This window comes from Eulemur rufifrons, chromosome 6 (assembly GCF_041146395.1).
Source record: "Eulemur rufifrons isolate Redbay chromosome 6, OSU_ERuf_1, whole genome shotgun sequence".
NCBI lineage: Eukaryota > Metazoa > Chordata > Mammalia > Primates > Lemuridae > Eulemur > Eulemur rufifrons.
The window spans coordinates 1,776,223-1,796,838 of NC_090988.1; the positions used below are offsets into that span (position 1 = coordinate 1,776,223).

At 50.5% G+C, this 20,616-nt stretch overlaps 1 protein-coding gene across 4 annotated transcripts in view; it reads right to left on the reverse strand.

Annotated features, from left to right (window-relative positions):
• FLI1 (Fli-1 proto-oncogene, ETS transcription factor) overlaps window positions 1-20,616 on the reverse strand; it is a 115,951-nt gene that overhangs the window by 22,009 nt on the left and 73,326 nt on the right. For 3 of the 4 annotated variants that reach the window (XM_069468640.1, XM_069468641.1, XM_069468642.1), the window contains 3 exons: window positions 18,736-18,890; window positions 14,380-14,583; window positions 6,083-6,148 (listed from right to left, as the gene is read on the reverse strand). In XM_069468640.1, the coding sequence (XP_069324741.1) occupies window positions 6,083-6,148; window positions 14,380-14,583; window positions 18,736-18,890 (425 nt within the window). The remainder of the gene's footprint in view (window positions 1-6,082; window positions 6,149-14,379; window positions 14,584-18,735; window positions 18,891-20,616) is intronic. The other variant, XM_069468643.1, reaches the window with a different exon arrangement.

Sequence of the window (20,616 nt, forward strand, 5' to 3'; positions counted from 1 at the left end):
TTCTCTGGCGCCTACCTCCTTCCCTCCCGGTCAATAGCCAACCTCACTCTACCAGGTGGCATCTTTCTGGAGGCCCCCCTCGTTCACTCTGACCGCTGCAATCAAACCTTTAGGACACGTCATGGAGGACAGAAGTGCAGGGGAGAACAGAAAGATTTGGTGACATATTCCCCAGACTCTAAAGCACTGTGTTTAGTTCTTTGTGTCTCTGTTTGACTAGAGACCCCAGGGCAGGTGCTGGGTGTTCACCGTAATTCCAGGGCTCAGCCGCTGTTCTAGGCAGAGCAGGTTCTTAATGAACGCAGGGACACAGGAATGAACGGGGTAAGGGAAGCATGAATCACAGAATTTAGGTCTATTTAGGACTAAGTTACCCATAATATGCGCCAGTATATAGATATATTTATACATTTTTCCTCAACTCCCTGTGTGACCTGAGCTGGGCCCACGCCTTCCCTGGCCTCTGACCTCTTTTGTTCTATGAAGAGTTTGGAGAACATATTTGGCTTTAGCATTTAATGATTTTTTTTCCCTCTCTTTGTTACCCTTAGAGAACTTCTTGTACGTAGCATGCATTTTTGTATTTTAGTTACATGCAATTTTATATTATTCCTTACTATTTTATAGGCATACCTCCCTGATAAGTTTCAAGCAACTTGGCCATCTCATCTGTGGTGCAGTATCCTTCACAACCCTTGGCACAGTGTAGCACCTGGCAAGCTCTCAAAAATATCGTTATTATTTGCAAGAATAATGTTAATTGCTATTATAATTTATTATAATAAATCAGAATAATAAGGTACTATTATTACTATAACTTTTATGTTTGAGCCCTTATTGGTGTGTCAGACAATGTGCTGATTTCTGAGTATTATTTCATCCTGAAGGAGCACTACAATTATCCTCATTTTATTTGTGGGGAAACTGAGGCAGAAGAAAGTAAGTCCCTTGTTCAGGTCACAGTCTCTTTGAGTCCAGGGCCTAAGTTCTTAATCAATATGCTATAAGGCTGAAATATGAGATCAACGCCCACCTTAGGTAAATTGAGAGTATTAAAGAACGTTTAAGGTGTTGTCAGATGCCTGAATCAAGTGTGTCGAGATAATGATGCGAGAAGTAGCCTGGAGGGACAACAGAACACACCAAAGACCCAAGTTTAAGTTCCTTTCTGCCCCAAGACCTGGGTGACTCCTAATCTCTCTGTGCCTTGTTTTCACTACCTACAGAATGGGATAGTGGTAACACCAGCCTTGTCCTCTCATGGGGATGGCTGGGGCACAAAGGAGACAGGGGTCTCGAAAATGCTTGGCAAACAAGGAAGGGCTGCAAAGAAAGGGTCGTTACCACCTGCAGGCCCCACCATGCGCAGATCTGCTTGAGAGAAGCAGGGCTCTTGTGAGCCGCTGTCAGCGCCAGGCAGGATGCAGAAAGGTAGTTTCTCCCCTCTCTTTCCATATTAGCATGTAAGCAGACAGATTTTTTATCCATTAGCCAGGCATGTGCTGGACATGGCCATTCCGCGGCAGACACTCTGCCCGCAGCGGGGTTGGGCTCTGGGTTTCAGCAGCAGGTCCTGAGAGGCTCCCAGACTTCGGCTGGAAGCCCAGTGCTCCGCGGGCCTGGTGGGCTGATGAGTTCCAGGAGTTAATAAACAAGGAACTCAATATCCTCCATCTTTTGCAGAGGCAGAGGTACTTAGACAGATTCGGCAGGAGGAACTAAGGAAATGAGGGCTTAGGCATGCAAAGCAGCTCTGACGAGATCTGCTGGGTTTTGCGCATGGCTGGGAAGGCCCGAGGGCAGGTTTGCCCAGGAGAATAACATGCAGCCCTTACCTGCACCCAGGACAGACACACGCACTTCTGCAGCCAGGAGGACAGGAGAGGGGGGGAGGGGAGGCAGTAGCCCTGGCTCCAGGACGCCTGTGTGCTTAGGAAGGCCACTTAATGTCTAGAATCCCAGTGTCCTCCCTGTAAAATCAAGTTACCAACACTATATCTGCTTTTTAGGGGACTGAGTTTGGAATAAGTAAGGAATTTCTGAGATGTGAAGTTCTGTACTAAACTTGTCAAAATAATAACAACATAAATCAATAAAATCAATCATCAATGACAACGATGGAAAAAAACCTAATAATGGTTATATGGTCCCTACACTTCTCCAAGCCTTTATCAATGTAACAATAGGTCCTGCTCTTCCTTTCCTGGGATGATGGGGGCCGGGCCTGAGGTAGCTCAGAGCTGGTCCCTTCCCTCCTCGAGCCGTCTCTGTGCTACGACGCGGGGCTTCTCCAGCGTGCTCAGCTTGGCTTCCAGGAGCAAACTGGAAAGCTTTACAAAATTCCAGTGCCCAGGAGTCACCCTTGGAGATTCTGAATTAGTGGGTCATTCTTGGGGCTTGGGCATCAGCAGTTTTTATTTTAATTTTTTTGCATTTAAAAAATTGTAGCAGAATATATATAATACAACATTTACCATTTTAATCATTTTAAGTGGAAAGTTCAGTGGCATCAAGTACATCCACATTGCTGTGCAACCATCATCACCATCTATCTCCAGAACTTCCTCATCTTCCTGAACTGAAGCTCTAGAACCATTAAATAATAACTCCCCATTTCCATTCCCTACTCCCTCTGGCAACCACCATTCTACTTCCGTCTCTGCACATCTGCCTGCCTTAGCTATCTTAAATGAGTGGAGTCATGCAGTGTTTGTCCTAGGGCATCAGTATTTTAAAAAGCTCTGCAGGTGTTCCTCTGTGTGGGTAGGACTAGTGGGTGGTGCGGAGCAGGAGCAGAGACTGCGTATGGGTTCCTCTTTGGAAAAGAAAATGAGTTTAGGGAGGTAAATCCAGCTGATAGTGGGAAAACTGCAGGGGCAGAAAAAAATAATGCAAAAAATTCAAATCCCTGCCCAAATTACCTTTAAGCTGCGTACTGCTTCTGTGAGAAGGCGGCTGGAGGGAAAAGCTGTATTTGTCAGGAAGACCACCTGAAGGAGGGTCCTTCAGTCCTCTAACCTGAGTTTGAGTCCTTCCTCTGCCATTGAACAGGTGGGTACCCTTCAGTGAGTCACTTACTATTAAGGAGCCTTACTTTCTTCGTCTGCAAGATGGAGATAATAATATCTACCGCAAAGGGACGCTGCAAGGCTCAAAAGCAAAGCTTCTGAAAGTGTCTGATGTATTCCAAAACTCTGTAGAGATGACAGTCATGGCTGCTATTGTAAATGGGCAACAATAGCTTCTGTCCTAATTTATTTTTCAAGTGCATTAGCCTTGATAACTAAAGGCAGAGAGAGCACAACTAACTGCTCTAGCTGGGTCCAATCCATGTCCACAGAATATTTAATTTAAGGGCCTTAAAGATTGTTATAAATTAATTTAAAAAATCTAGTCTTACTTCCTGGGCACAAATAACCCTTGGAGATTGCAGCCATTTTCAAGAAATGGCTGGAAGAGTGATTATGCCATTTTAAAGTAAAAAGGCATTCTAATTTGATAAGTGCTCTGAAGACCCATTAACAGACGGCATCTCCTCGACTTCTTCCCTTTGTGCGTGATGCCAGCACCTGCCCTTTGTGGAGTGCACACGTGTCCAAACACACACGTGTCCGCACACACGCACACAGAGCTCTGGTACTCTTGATGAACTCTGGGGTTGCTTGGGGCTGAGTGTGTCTTATTCAAAGAAGATGGAGTCAAGGTCGCATGATGTCTTCTAATAGCTAATAGATATCTATTAGCGCAGAGCAGGAGAGACAGAGGTTGGGAGGGCATGAGAGGGAGGAGAGACAGCCCGGTTAGCTTTGTCTTGCTAATGTACTTTGTTTTGTGGCATGGTGGGTTGTTCAGCTAGATTCAGACCACCTCACAAGTGGAGGCGTAGAGGAGCAAGACGGCTCAAGTGGAGAGCTTTCCCGGGGACAAAAGACGCACCTGCAAAGCGCAGACTTAATCGTCTCTAGAGGCCGGGGCTGATGTGGGGAGATAAATGCCCGGCACCACCTGAATGAGCGTGCGTTCGCATGGATACCACAGTTAATTCCTTTCAGAAGAGGGGTTGCTACCCAGCGCGAGCAAGCCGCGCCTGGGGAAAGCCTGAATAAGCCAGCAGCACTGCAGATGCTCCACGGACACAAAAGGGCCCAGGGGAGGCATCGCAGGTAGGGGGGAGGGCCGAGCACTAAGGCCTGTGGCAGGGGCGGGGGCGGGGGTGGGGGTTGGTTAGTGTCACATTTCAACTTGGACAAACCAGTTTCTAAACTAAAACCTGTATTTTAAGCCCGATATCAGAAACTCTTTCATTGGTTCTACCCCAGAGCTCACTGGCTAATTCTGGTGTTGTTAGCAGCCTGCAGCCCGGAGAGCTGGAAGAGCTTGTCAGGATCCTAGTTCAACAGCTCAGAGACTGGGGGTTCCATCCTCCCTCCCTTCCCCTTCCTTCCTTCTTCCTTCCTTTCTCCCTCTCTCCATCCAGTTGTTCCTTCCTTTCCTCCCTCTTTTCCTTCCTTCCAAGAAGTCGATCCCTATCTGCAATGAAACGGAACTCAACCTGTGGAACGACTCAAAGCACGGTGGCCGTGGATGGGGCTGGGCCCTCACACTGTGGCCCCAGGGGCATCTCCTTAGCGGCCCCAGCTCCAGAGTCAGGCCTGACTGTCCTGATGTAGTCCATCCCCTTCATCTGAAGCAAACCAAGGTTCAGGGCATGAAGTGATTTCCCCAAAGTAAGCCGAAGGTGCCTTGACCTTCACTCTAACACATTTGCCACTCACATATATTTTCTCTCTTACAGACATCTGCAACACGATGTTAAAATAGGTCATCAAGTAAAATATGGCTCAAACACAGAATGAATCAATGTAAAGTGAGTTTTCGTGGCAAAATTCAATAGACCTGAATTGGAAGGGAAAAACATCAGTAGAAACAGGACTGGCTCAGGGTGGGATAGGAGGGAAGAAAGCAAATAAAAAACATGAAAGTTTAAATGCAGATTCATTATGTTGTATCTTCTTCCATCACTGCTCTAGTCATTATCAAATCATCAACTGTTAACAGGAACAGGAAGTCCTATGTGATCAAAGGTGTTAACCCCGGGCCAGTGTCTTTGGGTGTCCATACCCAGTGAGGATTTTCAACCAAATGGTCTCTTCCCTTAGAAAAGCCTTATGCTCCTCTGAAACGCTATGCTGGGCTACATTATATGCAACCAGCACTGAAGGTGCCTTCATTCTACGTCATGGCAAGAGTGAGTTAAAGACAGACATGAGGCAGGAGAGGGCCAAGGAGAGCGCCTGCCACACTCCTGCCATTCTGCAAGCTCCTACTTACAAGTTCCCTCCTCCAAGGAATTTTTCTTTTGCCATGGGAAAATTTTTTCATTCCTTCTCTGGTTCCTAATAATTATTTGTTTGCATCTTTTCTTCTCTCGTAACCCAGGTACCATGAATTATTCACTTATTTAGATGCCTGAAATCTAACACAGTGTCTGGATTAGTCCTCACAATATTGTTTCATAAATAAAGATGCTGAAAAATGCTGTTGTGATGTTTGCTAAACTCTTCACTGGCAAAAGCCATTTGCTGAGATGGGTTTCTTTCTCTCTGAAACAAACCAAACCAAACCAAACCAGACCAAATCCTCAAACCGCCACTTTAAAAAAATCAATTGACATCGCTAAAATTTGTTCGAAAGAAACCTTCAGAGGTGGACATGCTAGAATCCTTGAAATCTTCATTTCATTATCTTCAGCAGAGCAACACCCCACTTTCAGCTTGGAAAGCAAGCAGTATCCATTTCATTCTAAGAGCAACACGTTTCCTTTCATACAGTAACTTCAAGTTATATCTTTATGGTACTATTACAAGATACTTTAAAACCTCGTTTGTTGTATTTCGGCAACCAGTAGCACAAATGGTAAAAACTTTGGCTTCCTGTATGCTAGAAAAAATTGAGCGGAACAAGGAAGCTGGTGCACAGACCTGAAGTTTTCCACACCCGTCTTACCCCCGTGGGATTGTGTTCACGCCACGGCCACGTCTGGTACGAAAGAAACTTTGAGCGCGCAAGAGAACAGACTCACCTTCTTTGACACTCAGTCGTGAGGACTGGTCTGTGTGGGAGGTTGTGTTGTAGGCCAGCAGTGAACCTGGGAGGAAGCAAAAACAGGTTAGAGCCTGAACGTTCTCCTGAGAGCAAGAGCAGGGGACGGCAGGAGGAAGGAGTGTGGGTGGGGAGGGAAGAGGGCAGGGGACTCCTGGAGGGAAAGAAGAAGTCAGTGGAAGCCATTCGCCTGGAGTGAATCATGCAGGCCTGAAAGAGCCTCCTGGAGGTGGAGACAGAGTATGTCAGGACAGAAAGCTTCTCAGGAAACAGGCCAAGCCCGCCATGTTTGCAGCCCTCAAGTGCCTGCGGCTCCACGCCACAGTGGGAACCCAGGACTTCGAATCAGTAAACCCGAGTCTGTCCTATCCTGCTACTGACTCACCATGAGACCGTGGGTCCTCATGGGCCTGGACATGTCTCCATTTTGATTTCTTCCTGAGCTAGAGCAGAGGTCGGCAAACTTTTTCTATAAGACCAGATAGTAAATAACTTAGGCTTTATAGGCTAACTGCTGTCTCTGTTGCACATTCTTCTTAGTTCTTGTTTTGTTCTGTCCGTGGGCCAGATCTGGGCTGCAGCTTGTACTTTGCCACACCCTGGCGGAGAAGCCAGTACCACCCCTCCCTGCTCTGACGTCTGTGGGTTATGTGCGTGGGGGTCCCTTGACAGGCGGGGTGAGGCGATGCTCCTTGCGGTGAGGGGTGCTGGGAAGGAGCTGGGGGACGGTACTCCAAATAGGAACTTTTGCCTCGCTTTACCTGTGTCTAAGAGAACACAACTAAGCATGAGGAGTAATGTATTGAATTTTCTATCCTCCCAAGTGCTTAAAATCCAACTTCAGTGTGTATCTACTCTGTAGCAGGCACTAGTCTAGTCATCTTGAAGAGATAAGTATTTTTGTGGCACGTAAAACAAATTCTCCCTTCTTTCCTAAAACTAGCATTGTTCCTTTGTTTAAAGTGAATTCAAGAGTTTTATTTTGTAAAACTCAAGACATTTTTGCATTTCTCCTTGAGATTTTCCTGGGGAAATCTTAAAGAGCCATCAAAACCAGGGCCGGGAGTCGCTTTCACAAAAGATACCAGCAGCTCAGCACATGCGCTTGAAGCTAAGAAGATTTTTCTACACAACCCTTTCCGTTGCTCCCCGTGGCCAAGTGGGCTGCCTTGGGTGCCAGCGCTGGGAACGGGCTGTCAAGACACTCCTGCTTTAGTCTCCAGTCTCCGAAGGGGCGCAGAAGTGGAGCTGCTGCCGTGCCCAGCTGTGGGCGTTTGGTTGTGTGCCTCAGGGAAAACGTGTGTGCTACTAGGCCAGACGAGGAGGAGGACAATATATAAGAATCTTCCAACCGCCTAGAACATGACTGTTACTTCTAGCTCGGAAACAGTCCAGACAAAAACAAGGAGTGGGGTGGGGGTGATACTGAGACTGCTATATGCCAAAGTGTGGCATGTGGATACCATTTTGGAAATGACACAGTCACGTGAACGTAATATCCCAGAACTGACTACATTTGGTTAGTCCATTTTCAAGACTATCAATGACAAAGTGAGCCTTGGACAAGTTCATTTTAATAGTCGTGTACTGAATAACGATGTTGCGAGGCATGATAGACTGCGTACCTGATGGCAGTCCCATAAGATTATTAGACCACATTTTCACTGCAACTTTGTTTATGTTTCGATACACAAATAGTTACCATGATGCCACAACTGCCTGTGCAGTCAGGGCAGTGACATGCTGTGCAGGTCTGTGGCGTGGGAGGGACAGGCCGCACCGCAGCTGAGGTGTGCAGCAGGCTGGGTGCTCAGGGTTGTGTGAGCACACGCCAGGATGCTCGCACGACGAGGTCTATCCCATCATTAAGAAACACATGGCTCTATGTTATTATGCAAACGAGAGTTCAGGATTAGACCTGCCTCTCAGCGCTGACTAGCTTTGTGACCTCCAGCAATATGCCTCATCTGTCTGAGCCACAGCTTCCTCATCTGTAAAATGGGCTAGTAACGATGCCTACCTAATATGGTGATTGTGAAGACTAAATAAAGGAATGCATGTCAAGTGCTCAGAGCAGACCCTGGCTCATAAGAAGTGTTCAGTACGTGCTAACTATTACCTCGTCATTACGCTTTGGACACCCCTCTCGCAGACACCACAGTCACACACAGTAAACTGCTTTATATGAGAGTTTGCTGAGCGTCCGTCTTGTCCTCTGGAATGGAAGTTATGAGTGGGTTCTGCTGCAATAAGAAGTAATCCTCCATGACTGGAAGGAGGTGAAGAAATGGAACCAAATGTTCCAAGGGGATACAGAAACATCCCCGGAGTGAACTCAAGAATGCTGGCCTCTCTGTCCCCGGCGTTCTCCCCCTCGGGCTGCAACCTCCCTGCTGGAGCAAATAAAGAAAAACGGTGGCTCTGAGGAGCAAACCGCCTGAGCTTTGTGCAGATTTAGCCGAGAGCACGGAGCTCAGATAAACCACATTTATTAAATTTCTCCCTTGGTGAAAGTTCTCCTTTGAGCACATGTGAATTCCACAGGAAGCTCCCAGAAAGCTAAGAGAAAGGGTCATTTGACCTCTCCAAAGCTTGCATGAAATACATATTTCATGGCAACCTAGGAAAAGGATTTTGCCCTGAAGACTGTTCTTGGTTCAGGTTTCACTCCTGGAAGGAAAGGCGTCCCTCCCCGAGGAAGGGCTGGCTGGGGGCATCTGGCCTCTTTCCCAAGGGACCTCATTCCCTTCTCTTCTCTGATTTTTATTTAACTAGTTCCTCAGGCTCCAGAGGGTAGCACAGCACACTCTTTTCCTAAGGGGACGTGTTCCGGTGCAGGCAGCTCCTCCCTGGAGCCTGTCCTCCTGCTCTGTGTCTTTGGATTGTCCTGTCCGGCTTCCAGGCTCTTTCTGGGCTGGTCCCGCATGGGCCTGATGTGCTGTGAGCTCCTGGTCTCTCCTGACACCGGCCCGTCAGAGTACGCGGGCTACGAAGGGAGCAACACACACAATGTGCCAGACACTTTCTTTCTCGTCTCTCACTGAATCCTTGCTCGAGCCTTGCAAAGCCGGTACCATGTTATTCCCCTTTTACGGATGAGAAGACTGACATTCAGCAGAGTCATGTCATTTGCCCGCAATCACACAGCCAGAGAGTCCAGGAGGCAGGAGCCCCTAGTCTATCCACAAAAGCTGTCTTCAGCCCGGCAGACACTGCAGCCTCCAGGCTAAAGCAAAGAAACAGGCAAAACTCCCCTGTGGGGTTGGGAAGGCAGGGTGGCGGCCACCTTTGGGAGGGAAGGGCGGTGGGATGGAGAGAGGGTGCGGGGGGCTTGTCTTATGCCCTGGCCTGGTAGTGCTTACATGAGTGAGTAGGTTCACTTTGTGATAATTCCTCGAGTTGTGTACTTGTGATTTGTGCACTTCTCTGTATGTTACACTTCAGTTAAAACATTTGTTCACTCGGTTACTTGTTTATGTATATATGTTGCATATATGTATGAGTATATACGTGCACACATACATGTGTATCTATTTATTCGGGGTGCTCTTTGCTCTGAAAAGCATGAAGTGGCTGGGCCAGAGGACTGGGATGGCCTTCCCAAAGTGGAAACATGAGGGAAAAGTCATTTTCCGTTTTCGAGCCCGTCTGTCGCTGGATACAGCACCCGGGAGGGAGCTGAACGGGGGCGGGAATGAGCAGCGGTCTGCAGGTGGGGACAGCCCCGGGCTCATGCTTTCTTTGGTGCCACATTCCCGCTACCTAACCTGCTTTTCATCGGGGACACCTGGAGCTGGGAAGACAAGCGTCCCAGTGCCACGCTTTTGTCTCCTGCCTGGCTGTGACCATGGGATCCCCCAGCGCCCCTCACAGCTGGCCTATTGATCTGGGTCTCCCTTTTCTCTGGGCTGTGCTGCTGCGTCAATGGCCCTGGCTGACTGGCTGAGTGCAGGGCACGGGGTGGGGGCAGGGCTCTGTACTCGTTCAGCAACAAGACTGGCCTGACTACTGCGTCCAGGGCAAGCTGGCCTTTGGCCCTGCTGGCCTCATGCTGTCCTCCGGTCAAGCCGGCCTGGAAGGCCAACCCTTCACCAGCACAACTGCCCAGACCCGTCGCTCTGCCGGCCATCCGAGGCTGCAGGTGGGAAGGCCACAGAATGCAAAACGTGCTTTCCATTAAGTTTAAATTAAAAATGGGACTCAAGATAGATACCTCTTCTGTGGTCTCCCTGTCACACAATTTGTTTCATTCTCTTGAGTAGCCACTGTTTGAAAATGCAGTTTCTTAGTATTTTTCCCAGGTCAGACCCAGGTAGACATTTTCCTTCTGCCTCTGACCACCCCCACCTGGCCCTGCTGGGCTCCCAGACACCCCCAAACTCCCCCCAGTGGCCCAGAGCCTGAACTGCCAGCTGGGGACAGACAGCCCTCACTTCCTTTGAGGTCCGTCCCAATCTTGGCTTGTGAAGGCCCGTCTCACTTGCCGCAGCCCGTGTCTGTAACACGGCCCTGCCAAACGGCTGTGTCTGAGAGCGAGACCGGGGGCTGCCAGTCAGGTCCAGAGAAGGACTGGGTTAGTGTGGTGATGGGTTTGGCTTAGTCGGCCTCCTTCCAGAAGGCCACAGGGAAGTTTTCGGAAAGCATTTATCTCTTGGTACAAATAAAGAACGGAGAGTGGCCTGGCCCTCGATGTGGAAGCCCTGGGGGACCGAGGCTGACTCTGCAGTCAGCAGGGGAGACAGGGGTGACACCATGGCCGGCTTGCTGCTGTCCCAGGGCCAGGGGAGACACAGCGGCAGCATGAGGCTGGGGCCTGGGCTGCAGATGGGGACTTAAGAGTCTCAGACACGCCGGCTGTAAGCCTTTGAACCGATTCCTGAAGCTCTCTGGGCTTCAGTTGTTGGGGCTTTACAATGGGGATCATAAATAGTTGTCCACAAGGGGGCGTCCTCCCATGTAAGGTGAACGGCACCTGGGCAGGGGCCTGCCTGGGCCCTGGTGTTCCCCAGGAGACCTCAGAATGACCCCGAGGGCAGTGGGCACTCTGGCCAGACCCCTTGGATTTCAAGGGTGGTGGTGTCACACAGCCACTCTGTCTGGCACAGCTGAATGTCCCAGTGTGCAGAGCCAGCACCTGCAGGCAGGCCGGATGAGCCCTAGCATGCTAGGCCATCCGACAGGGTCTGCAGTGGCTTAGGACATTGCTATTTCTTCTCCCCCCTGGAAAATACATTGTTTAATTTAAAATTTGGCATTTAAAGTTTAAGAATATCTCTCGCCTCCCAGACAACCAGAATAAACAGTCAGGCTCCTTTTGAGAAAGGGTAAATTTGATGACAAAACTTCTTATCTGACAAGGTTTCCTTTTTCCTAGACTTTCTATTAAGGTCCAGAAAGACTCGATCAGAGAAATGCCACCAGTTTGAAGTCTCCTGACTTAGGACTGGCTCACATCCCCAATTCTCCCCTCTCAACTTCCCTTCGCCCCACAGGACTTCCTCCATCTGTGTTGAGGATCTCAGCTATTTTCCTTCCCCCTCTTGCCAAAGTGGAAATGCCGGGCCCCCACCCGCCCCTGACAAAAGGACCAGATGACAGGGCACAAGGAATTAGCACCCCTTCCCAGCCTCCACGGGCTGCTTCAACGCACTCCCCAAGCACAAAACATCCCCTGGAAGTCAGTCTGGAAAAACAATAAAGAGAGAAGGCTCCAAAAGCATTTAAATTGTTGGTCAGCATGAGGGATTTCCCAGAAATCCAGAGCACAGAGACAGCAGAGACCGGCACCAGCACAGGCCCCCTGCAGGTCCTCAGCAACCAGCCGCCCCCAACCCCAGGAACCCCACCCTGGACACTAATTCAAGACCAGCGTGGTTTGAAACGTCTCTCCCCTGACAGGGGATCATTTAAGTCTAGGGTCCTCAAAAGGATATTACAGTGCTATGTTGGGCCATGTTTTCTTTCTTTCTTTTTTTTTTTTTAACTTAATACAGCTATTTTTGATTTTGCAGGCAGACGTGGTCTTTCTATCAGTGCACAGATCACTTTCTAGTGAGCTTTTTCACTCCCACTGCATCGTGAGCACGGCTCGTGCTCTCTCACCACCGTCACTCCGCGGCAGAGCAGCGTCTCCTCCTGTGGGTGCGCTGCAGCCAGCCAGCCTGGTGCCGAGAGTCTGCCCTGCGTTCCCAAAGGTCTCCCTGCATGTGCTCCATCCTGCCTCCTTTCCACTCTGGAAATCTGCTCCACTAATAAGCCCGTTTCTGGAAACCCCGTATTTTTATTGCTTTGGGGGCATCTTCTGTCTACAAATATCCTTGAAAAGAAAGAAGCAATTCACACTTTTTCTTGCCATGTTATACCCCCCCAAATACCCAACTGTGCATCTCCACTTCTTCACAACCTGCTCACTGCCTTGCCCTTGAACCCACTTCCTCCAGTTCAAAGTCCCTTGAATGGGTACCAGTGGCCACCTTCGCACATACCTGGGCCTTTGAGAGGCAGGTATTTGCTCAGCACCTGTGGCTTGGGTTCTTTGGCGACACGAAGTACTAGTGGGGACTTGGGCTGTTTATGGACAGGTCAGGGCCTGGGGCTCTCACGGCATGAACAGGCTTTCCCAACAAGTACTGGGCTCTTTAGCTGTTCAGAGCATGCTGTCCAGGCTGTTTTTCTCCCACAGATGAAGGGGCCAGGGGTCCCACAACCTCCTGCCAAGGTCACCCTTTGGGCGAAGTGGGGAAGGCGGGGTGGGCCCTTACTTTGCTTTGCTGGTCTTGCCTCCCACGGTCCCACCCCTCCCCGCTCCCGCCTACGCCACGGCAGGACTCTGGTCAGAGACCCTTATTTTTTTTTTTTTATTCTATAAACACTTAAAGCCTGAAAAATATGGATCATTAGAAAATGCTAATTATCCAAAACTCAGAAGAGCTGGGTGGAAACCAGTCCCCTTTTTTGAAGTTGTTGTTCCTTGGGCTGACCTCATGTTGCAGCGAGACTCAGACATGAGGTCATTGCTCTGGTGCTAACACACACTGCATCACCCACTCTCTGCCCTGGTTACCAGACGCCTTGGAGAGGTGACCGGAGAGCCCAGAGGCACTGGTGGAAACTTCCGAAGGCATTTTTTTCATTCTTAGCTTTTCCAGCGGGTGTGTGCTGCAGCGCTGCCGAGTGAGACGCGGGTTCCAGAACGGCGTGTCAAGGGCCCACTGGCCGACGGCACCCCGGGAGCAGCAAGGCCAGAAGAGCAGGCCCCAGAGGTGCTGTCCCAGGATCCCGGCTTTGGAGTGGGGCTTACCCTCAAACACCTTCCCAAAGCGTAGCTCCCGCAAGACTCCAGCGCCCTGGCCGTTCACAGCAAACGCAGCACCCGCGGCTGCCCTGTCTACGCTGTTAGGGAGCCCCTGCGTAGCGTGGCCCACAGCTTTCTTCCTGGGGCATCAGCGCTGTGGCCCTCGAACCATCTTTTTAGGCCACAGAGCAGCCCCCCCAGTACTTGGGGGCAGCATTGCTCTACCACCCGCCTGGGTTTCTGGTAAAGAGCAAGGCTGAGGTTCCCGGCAGGTCTAAAAGAGTTCCCTCCCTCTGCTCTGCGCACATTTCATCTCCAGCGAAATTCCTGTCCGCTTGCTGGGTGCTTAGTGCTAGGGAACCTCCTACTGGCCGAGTCGCATGGCCGGCTGCCTGTTTCTTTCCCAAGCCCGCCCTTTGCAAAGCTCCTTTCCTTCCCCTGGCCAGGCCAGGAGAGAGCGTGCCATAGACCTCAGCACACCTGTCGCATTGGCTACTCTCCCTGGTTGGTGGGGCAGCGTGCAGACAGCCCTGCAAGGCAGGGTGGGAGGTGCCAGCGTATCCCAAGGATAAGGGGAACCTAATATGTAAATTTTCAACACTTTAAATCCAAAAGCCATGAACTTTAAATCATTGCTCAGGTAAACACCAGCCAGGGCATCCGCCTCTGTATAATGACAGGGTGAAGTAGTCTCTGGAAAGGGGCTCTCACGGGAGGAGCGTAGCCAGCCTCTGGCAGGCCCCTCCGCTCACAGCTCCCTAGTCCTCCCCACCCCTCGCTCCTCTGCCCTCGACACGTCAGGAGTGGGTCTGCCCCCGCAGGGCCTGCAGAAACCCAGGCGACCTCAGCAGCATCACAGGCCTGACCGTGCCGCACCTGCCCAACACGGCGACACCGACTTTCTTTCCCTGGGTCGGCTCCGTGGGAAACCAGCGGCCCTTGCAGGGCTTCCTCCTGGCCCTGGGAGCGTGGGCGGCACTTACTTTCCCTGAGGTAACTGAGGTGTGACAACAGCACTTCCGTGTTGTAGAGGGTGGTGGCGCGGAGGAAGTCCTCCTTGTTCATTTTACACAGTTCTTTGCCATCCATGTTCTGGAAAAAGGCCGTGTCGATCTCCATCAGGCCGTACTCCTTTATGGCCCACTCCAGCCACTGCCTCACGTGCTCCTGCGTCCACAGCGTGGGGTCTGCAGAGGAGAAGGGACGAGAGCCGTCGGCAAGGGCTGCGTGAGCGTCCTGGGCAGCCTCCCGCTCTCCCTCCCTCCTGCCCTCCTCTCTCTCCCTCTCTGTCCCTCCCTTTCCGCCCCTCGGTGGAAAGCCAGGTCCCTTCCAGATGGTTCCCCAGAACCCCCGTCTGGCTCCATGGCATCTGGCGCTGCCTGAACCACTTAGCACTCCAGGGAGGTTCTTCGCTGCCTCGCTACGTACCCCGACAGGACACTCTTTCAAGTCTTGGCGGGCAACTGGAGCCTTTGCCTGAGCAATGGTGGCATCAAAATGAAAATAAACACAATTCCACAGAACCAGGGACCAATGTTTCTGGAAAGGGGAACCATCTGTATTTTAGGAATATTAATGATTTCACGCAAGAACGCAGATCCCTCAGATGGCTACAGAAAAGAAAGATGCGCGCACAGACTTTCACTATAATTGCATCCAGGCAGCTGGAAAACCCAGTGGTGTTAGTCTCTCCCACAAACCCTGTCTGGGTTTTCTCCTTTTGGGATCACCCCAAAAACATTTTTTTTTTGATATTTAAATATCCAAAGATGAGAAATGGTGTTGGAGAGAAAAAACCTTTTAGTCTCCGAGTGAATACAAATAATGTAAAAGCTGAGGCGGTCTCCACTTGAGGACCACTCAACTCCTCAGCCAGGGCTGTGTTTGCAGGGGGAAGGTGAAAGGGATGAGTTCTAGCAGGGTCCACAGTAGGTAGAACCTTGTGTCTTATCACTTATCACAGTCCGGAACCCATCTCTTCACCGGGCAACCGATTGTTAGTGGGTCTAATAAACACCTTAACTGTGCTTGTGACAGAAGGAAAACTACATGGCGCCTGCCCTCAAGGAACACCTACCCCCATGAAACATTTAGGCAGGAAAACACACGGCTAAGCGATGGATTTTGAGGTGGTCGTTCAAGGACCCATACGTGGAAGGGAATAGCATAAACTTAGGGAGTCATGGAAGGCTTCCTGGAGGAGGACATAGTTGGCATTTTGTTTCCAGTCAGCCATTAGCCCCAGCTTCTAACAGGCTGTTTCATTCAGCATGTCTGTTTGGCAGGAATATTTGTGCTACTCCTCACCCAACTCGCCTCCTCTCTCTGCAGTGTCTGGGAAGGCTCTTGGCAGTAATGGGAACCAGGACGAACGGTTAGGGGTGGATGGGGCGGAAGGCAGGCTCTGCTGCCTGGCTCACACCGTGCAGCTCGCGCCAGAGACACATCCTCCAGCGTCGGTACTGCGACCTTCTGCTGACTGTGCTTGGCTGGCACGGGTTCTCCGTCCCACCTTGGTTTCTATATGCGACAGTCTGGGTGGCAGGGGCTGAGGCGGCTTTGCGAAGTGCCCAGCACCAGCCACGCACGGGAGTGATCGCTGCGTTGCTGCTGGAGGTGGAGGAGCTGGCAAAAGGGGAGGAGTTAGAAGAGGAGAGTTTGGGGTCCCAGGGCACAGACTGCTACTGAATGCCACAGTGACAGCCCAAGGGCCCCGTAACTAGTGATGGCACAGACGGCGGGTGCCTACTGTGCACCAGCCGCCCCCTGTGCCCTGTGTTTACTTCTCAAGGAAGTCTTGCAATATCCCCACTTTACAGATGAACGTGGAGTCTTGCAAGGTTAAGGCGAGTCGCTGCTAAGCATCTGAGCTGGGCTTCCAATCCAAGTCTTCACAGGACTTCACTCAGCTGAAGTGGTAGGTCCCCGCAAGGTCCCCTCTCCTCTCCTCATTGGCCTGCTCCCCCCACCTGTGAGTTACTCTGCTCTTAGCCGAAACGCAGAGCGTCGTTGTACAAGTATGTATTTGTCTCTCCCAGATAAATTCCTTGCTTTGCTTTACTCTTTCACTCTCCAGAAGCAATTAGGTATGGGTCATTGGCAAATGGAAATAATTTTGCACCTTTGCAGAATTCTAAAGAAACATGTCCTGGGGGGAGTTGGCCTGTGTAGCACATTATTTCATCCTTTGCTTCTCCCAATGCCTCGCTGTTAGTGTCCAAAGCCTCAAGTTCAATTTTACACCATATATTTTATTTATTTTATTATTTCCTCCCTTGCTTTAGGCTCTATGACAATATTATTTCTCTCTCTATATAGCACAATGAATTATAAATCTTCTACTCTGGATCCGCTGAACTCTTCCAAATGTGCTTCCTGGATGATTTAGTCCTACTTTCTTCCCATCTGCACATACAGCTGGTGATTAACTGGGGCCCACATTTATACTTGTCTTAAAATCCCACCATAAATTCAATCGGTTATTCCACTACCATTTTATTGCCTTGATTTGTGGACTTGCCCAAATGAGACTCTCCCTCCTGTCCAGCAGGCTGACCTGGAAGAAGCCAAAATGTCTGAGGGTCTGAGAGATCCGACCGGAGGCAAAGCACCGAAGCAAACCCACAGCACGCACCGTCACTAAGCACAGCGCTTTGAGATTGCTCCATGTGAGCGGGCGCTACTTTCACCATTAGCACAGCAGTTAACTTGGCCCACTGGAGCCTGTTTTGCTGTTCCTTTTGAGGGTTAGAGGGTCAACGCAGCAATCTGGCCACTTCTGACCTATTTCCAAGTCCCCTCCCAAAACTGATGACCGAAACGAGATGGTGCCAACAGAGACCTTCTCTGACCCCCTAACACTTCAGTCCCGAGAGATTCCCTCCCATGCTGGTAGCTGTTTGGTGGAAGCAGAGAGTTTGATACCATTTGAGCAAAGACTCAGTGAGGCTCAAATGAGGCTCAAATTCCCGGCAGAGTATAAAGGAGGCTCCTACTGTGTCCATATTAATGGTTTCATTGTCTGCTTTCTTTGGTGAGGAGGAAGAAGATGCACCCAGGCTAAACACTACTAGCTGGTCTGCTGAGGGAGGTGGGAGGTCAAACATCCAATGATATGGAGAGAAAGCAGTTCACATGGTGCCTGGCACCTAGAAAGCACAGAATAAATGGAAGCTCCTCTCCCTCTACCTTTGTTGGATCATATGCTTGTGGAAGAAAGAACTTAGAATTGCTTTATGAGTCAGTTTTAAGCCCTATGGGGTACAGAGAAATTCCTGTAAGCCCCACCTCTCTCCTGCCTCATTCTTTCTCACACCTTCTGGAATTTGGCCCAGAACACAGGGAGGTGGCTGTAGCCCTAGGAGGGATGAGACACTGCCTCCCACAGAACAGAGATGCAGAGGGTCTAGGCAGGGGCCCATTACCAAATCACACCTTTAAACCAACAAACAAATTCCTTTGGACTACCTCCAAGAAACGTCTGATCTTTTACTTTCAGACATAACTGCATTTACACTTTTACAAAGAGAAGGAGTTTTGCCTCTTTGGTAAAGCTATTTTGGTAAGATCAGTTTTAATCCCTGCCCTATAATTCACTTTGCTTAGGACTTGGATGCTCTCGCTCCTTCTACCTGGCACCAGTTCTACACGTGGCAGTTTTCAAACTCCCTTTTTGTCCAGGCGGCTGGGCTTGCTGGTGCTAACTGAGGCAAAGCGTCTGGCCAATGGACTGAAGGATCGAACAATGATTTTATTTTCTGTAACAAACCGCACCAATACCTAGGAAAAAGAGGCTATTTTTACCCAATGACATAACTTGTTGCACACATGTCAAGGCGCTCCGTTTGTTAAATATAGTTATTTCTATTTTAAAACTGAAAGAGCTGGCTGTCATTCTGGAAAGGTGGAACCCAGCAGATGCCAGGAAGTACACGCCTGAAGGGAAGGACAGACTTCTGCAGCTGTCCTCCTCCGCAAAGGCAAGGGTGCCCATGCCTGGGAGCCCACGAGACTCCTTTTGGGTGGGGGCAGCCTCTGCTCTCCGGGCAGGTCCGTCCTCGGGTACCAGGCCACTGATGTAGAGCCTGTGATGGGGTCAGTTTGAGCGTGGGGCTTCCAGAATCCGCACGTTGGGGTTCTGGTGACATTTGGGATACTGTCTTGGAGGGCAGCTAGGTAGGAAGGTGAAATGTGCAGCTTTCTGGGTTTTGCATTTCCGTAGGGTGTAGGGTATCAGGTAAAGGTTTAGATGCCACCCCGGGGCAGGCCTGGCCATCAGCTGTGGGCCCCCAGAGAGCGGAGAAGTGAATGCCGGGCCTGAAGCCTGGTTCCCAAAGTACCTGCGGGGACGATGACTCTCCTCTCGTTGGTGGTCATGTTGGGGGGAGGGGGGCCGTTCTTCTCGTCCATGTAGCTGTTGTAGTTCATGGGGTTGGACTCGCCCCCGCCGATGAGCTTGCCGCATTTGCTCACGCTGCAGTCCACTGGCGACTCCCTAGAACGAGAGGAGACAGAGCACAGAGGAAGCCGTCACCGACGGGGGCAGCTCACCCTGCCTCAGCATCGCGGCCGGTCACTCTGAGCACAGCCGTGGAGCCACCACCCAGCCTGCTGGGTGTCATGACCGTGACGGCGGCAAGGACGCTGCCCTATTTCTATCCTCCTTGCTGCCACCAAAGTTTTCTTCAAATCCCAGCCGGATCCTATAATTATGCTACGTAGAAATTTTGGCAGCTCCACAGTGCCCTCAGACCAAAGTCTGAACTTCCTTGAGTGGCCCTGCGGCCCTCCCAGGCTGACTGCAGCTTACATTTTTAGCCTCATTGCCAGGCAACCTGGTCCTTGCTCCCAGACACACCTTCCTCACTGTCCCCAGCCTTGGTTGTAGGATCCTTAGTTTGGCACATGCCCTCCCCCTGCTGGCTTACGTGTTTCTCCTTTCTCAAGATGGTGTCCTCACTTTCTTTGTTTAATCTGGCACCCTATGCGGTGCTTTGCAGGGGAGGTGAGCAGCAAATGTTTTCTCAGTGACTTATTTCTGTTGCACACATATCATTTTAATGTATTTCTCATGTTCTGTTATATTTCCCAATAATCCTCCAAGATAGACATAGGAAGGGTTACTACTTCCTTTTTTTTTTCTTGGTTAAGGAAACAGAGGCAGGCTGACTGGCCTAGGGTCGCACAGCTAGAGCGGGGGCAAGCAGGACTCAGATCTTTGGTGCGAAGCTTCACTATCAAAACATGCAAAAGAGCTGGTTTCGGCATGAAGGAGGACTAGAACCCAGGAACTTCAGCCTGATTGAAAGGTGTGGCCCTCATGGCATTTTGCAGCCCTGGCCACCAAGCTCACAGGGGAAGAAATATGGAAATGCATGGGGAGAAAGCAAATCACCCAACTTGGCCTTGAACTACACACCCAGTTAGCACCTGGGAGTTTGCAGCATTGGTGACTGACTGGTGCCCTGGAGCAGGCTGGCATACACACTGCACACGCCCCCACCCAGCGTCACACACCTCCAGCGTGCTCAGGGGAGGTGCCATCCTGCCCTGCCCTTCCCAGACACTCCGGCAGCAGCAGGACCAAAGGAGACGGTGGGAAGGCCAAGGAGAGGCTGCAGCTGCGGTTATAGCGAGCAGGAAGCATTGGTTCTGGCAGCCTGGGAGACAGCCAGTTCTCTCAAGAGCTCCAAACCAGGCCTTCAGACCCCGGAGTTCAGATAAGGTTCAGATTACAGCTTCCAACTCTGGGCTGCATAGTCTCGCCGGACGTTCCAAAGGCCTGGCCACTGCCCTCCGTCCCCTGCTGTGGGCAGGACCAGACCACTGCGAAGCCGTAGGAGCAGGGCCGTGCCAGAGAGGGACCCACCCATCCCCGCAAGCAGGGAGGGCTGTCACCAACCCAGGAGATGGACAGCAGCCCAGGGCTTCCTGGGACTCAGGCAGGGCGGGGGAGGCCTGAGCACATTCAATACAGAAAATTAAATGAATTTGTTTCTTAATCTGAAAGGAAAAAATATTGAAGATCACTTATCATAGCTGGGAGATAAATGCTCCACTGAGATATTAGAAGTCAGACGGTAATTTTTTCCTGATGTCTTACAGAGGGGAACATGGGCTGAAAATGAAAATAAGATGTATAACTTACACATGTTAGAATTTAAGGTTTTACTATTTGCCTACTGTTTTTCCAGGCAGAGAACCAAGAACCAGCCGTCAGA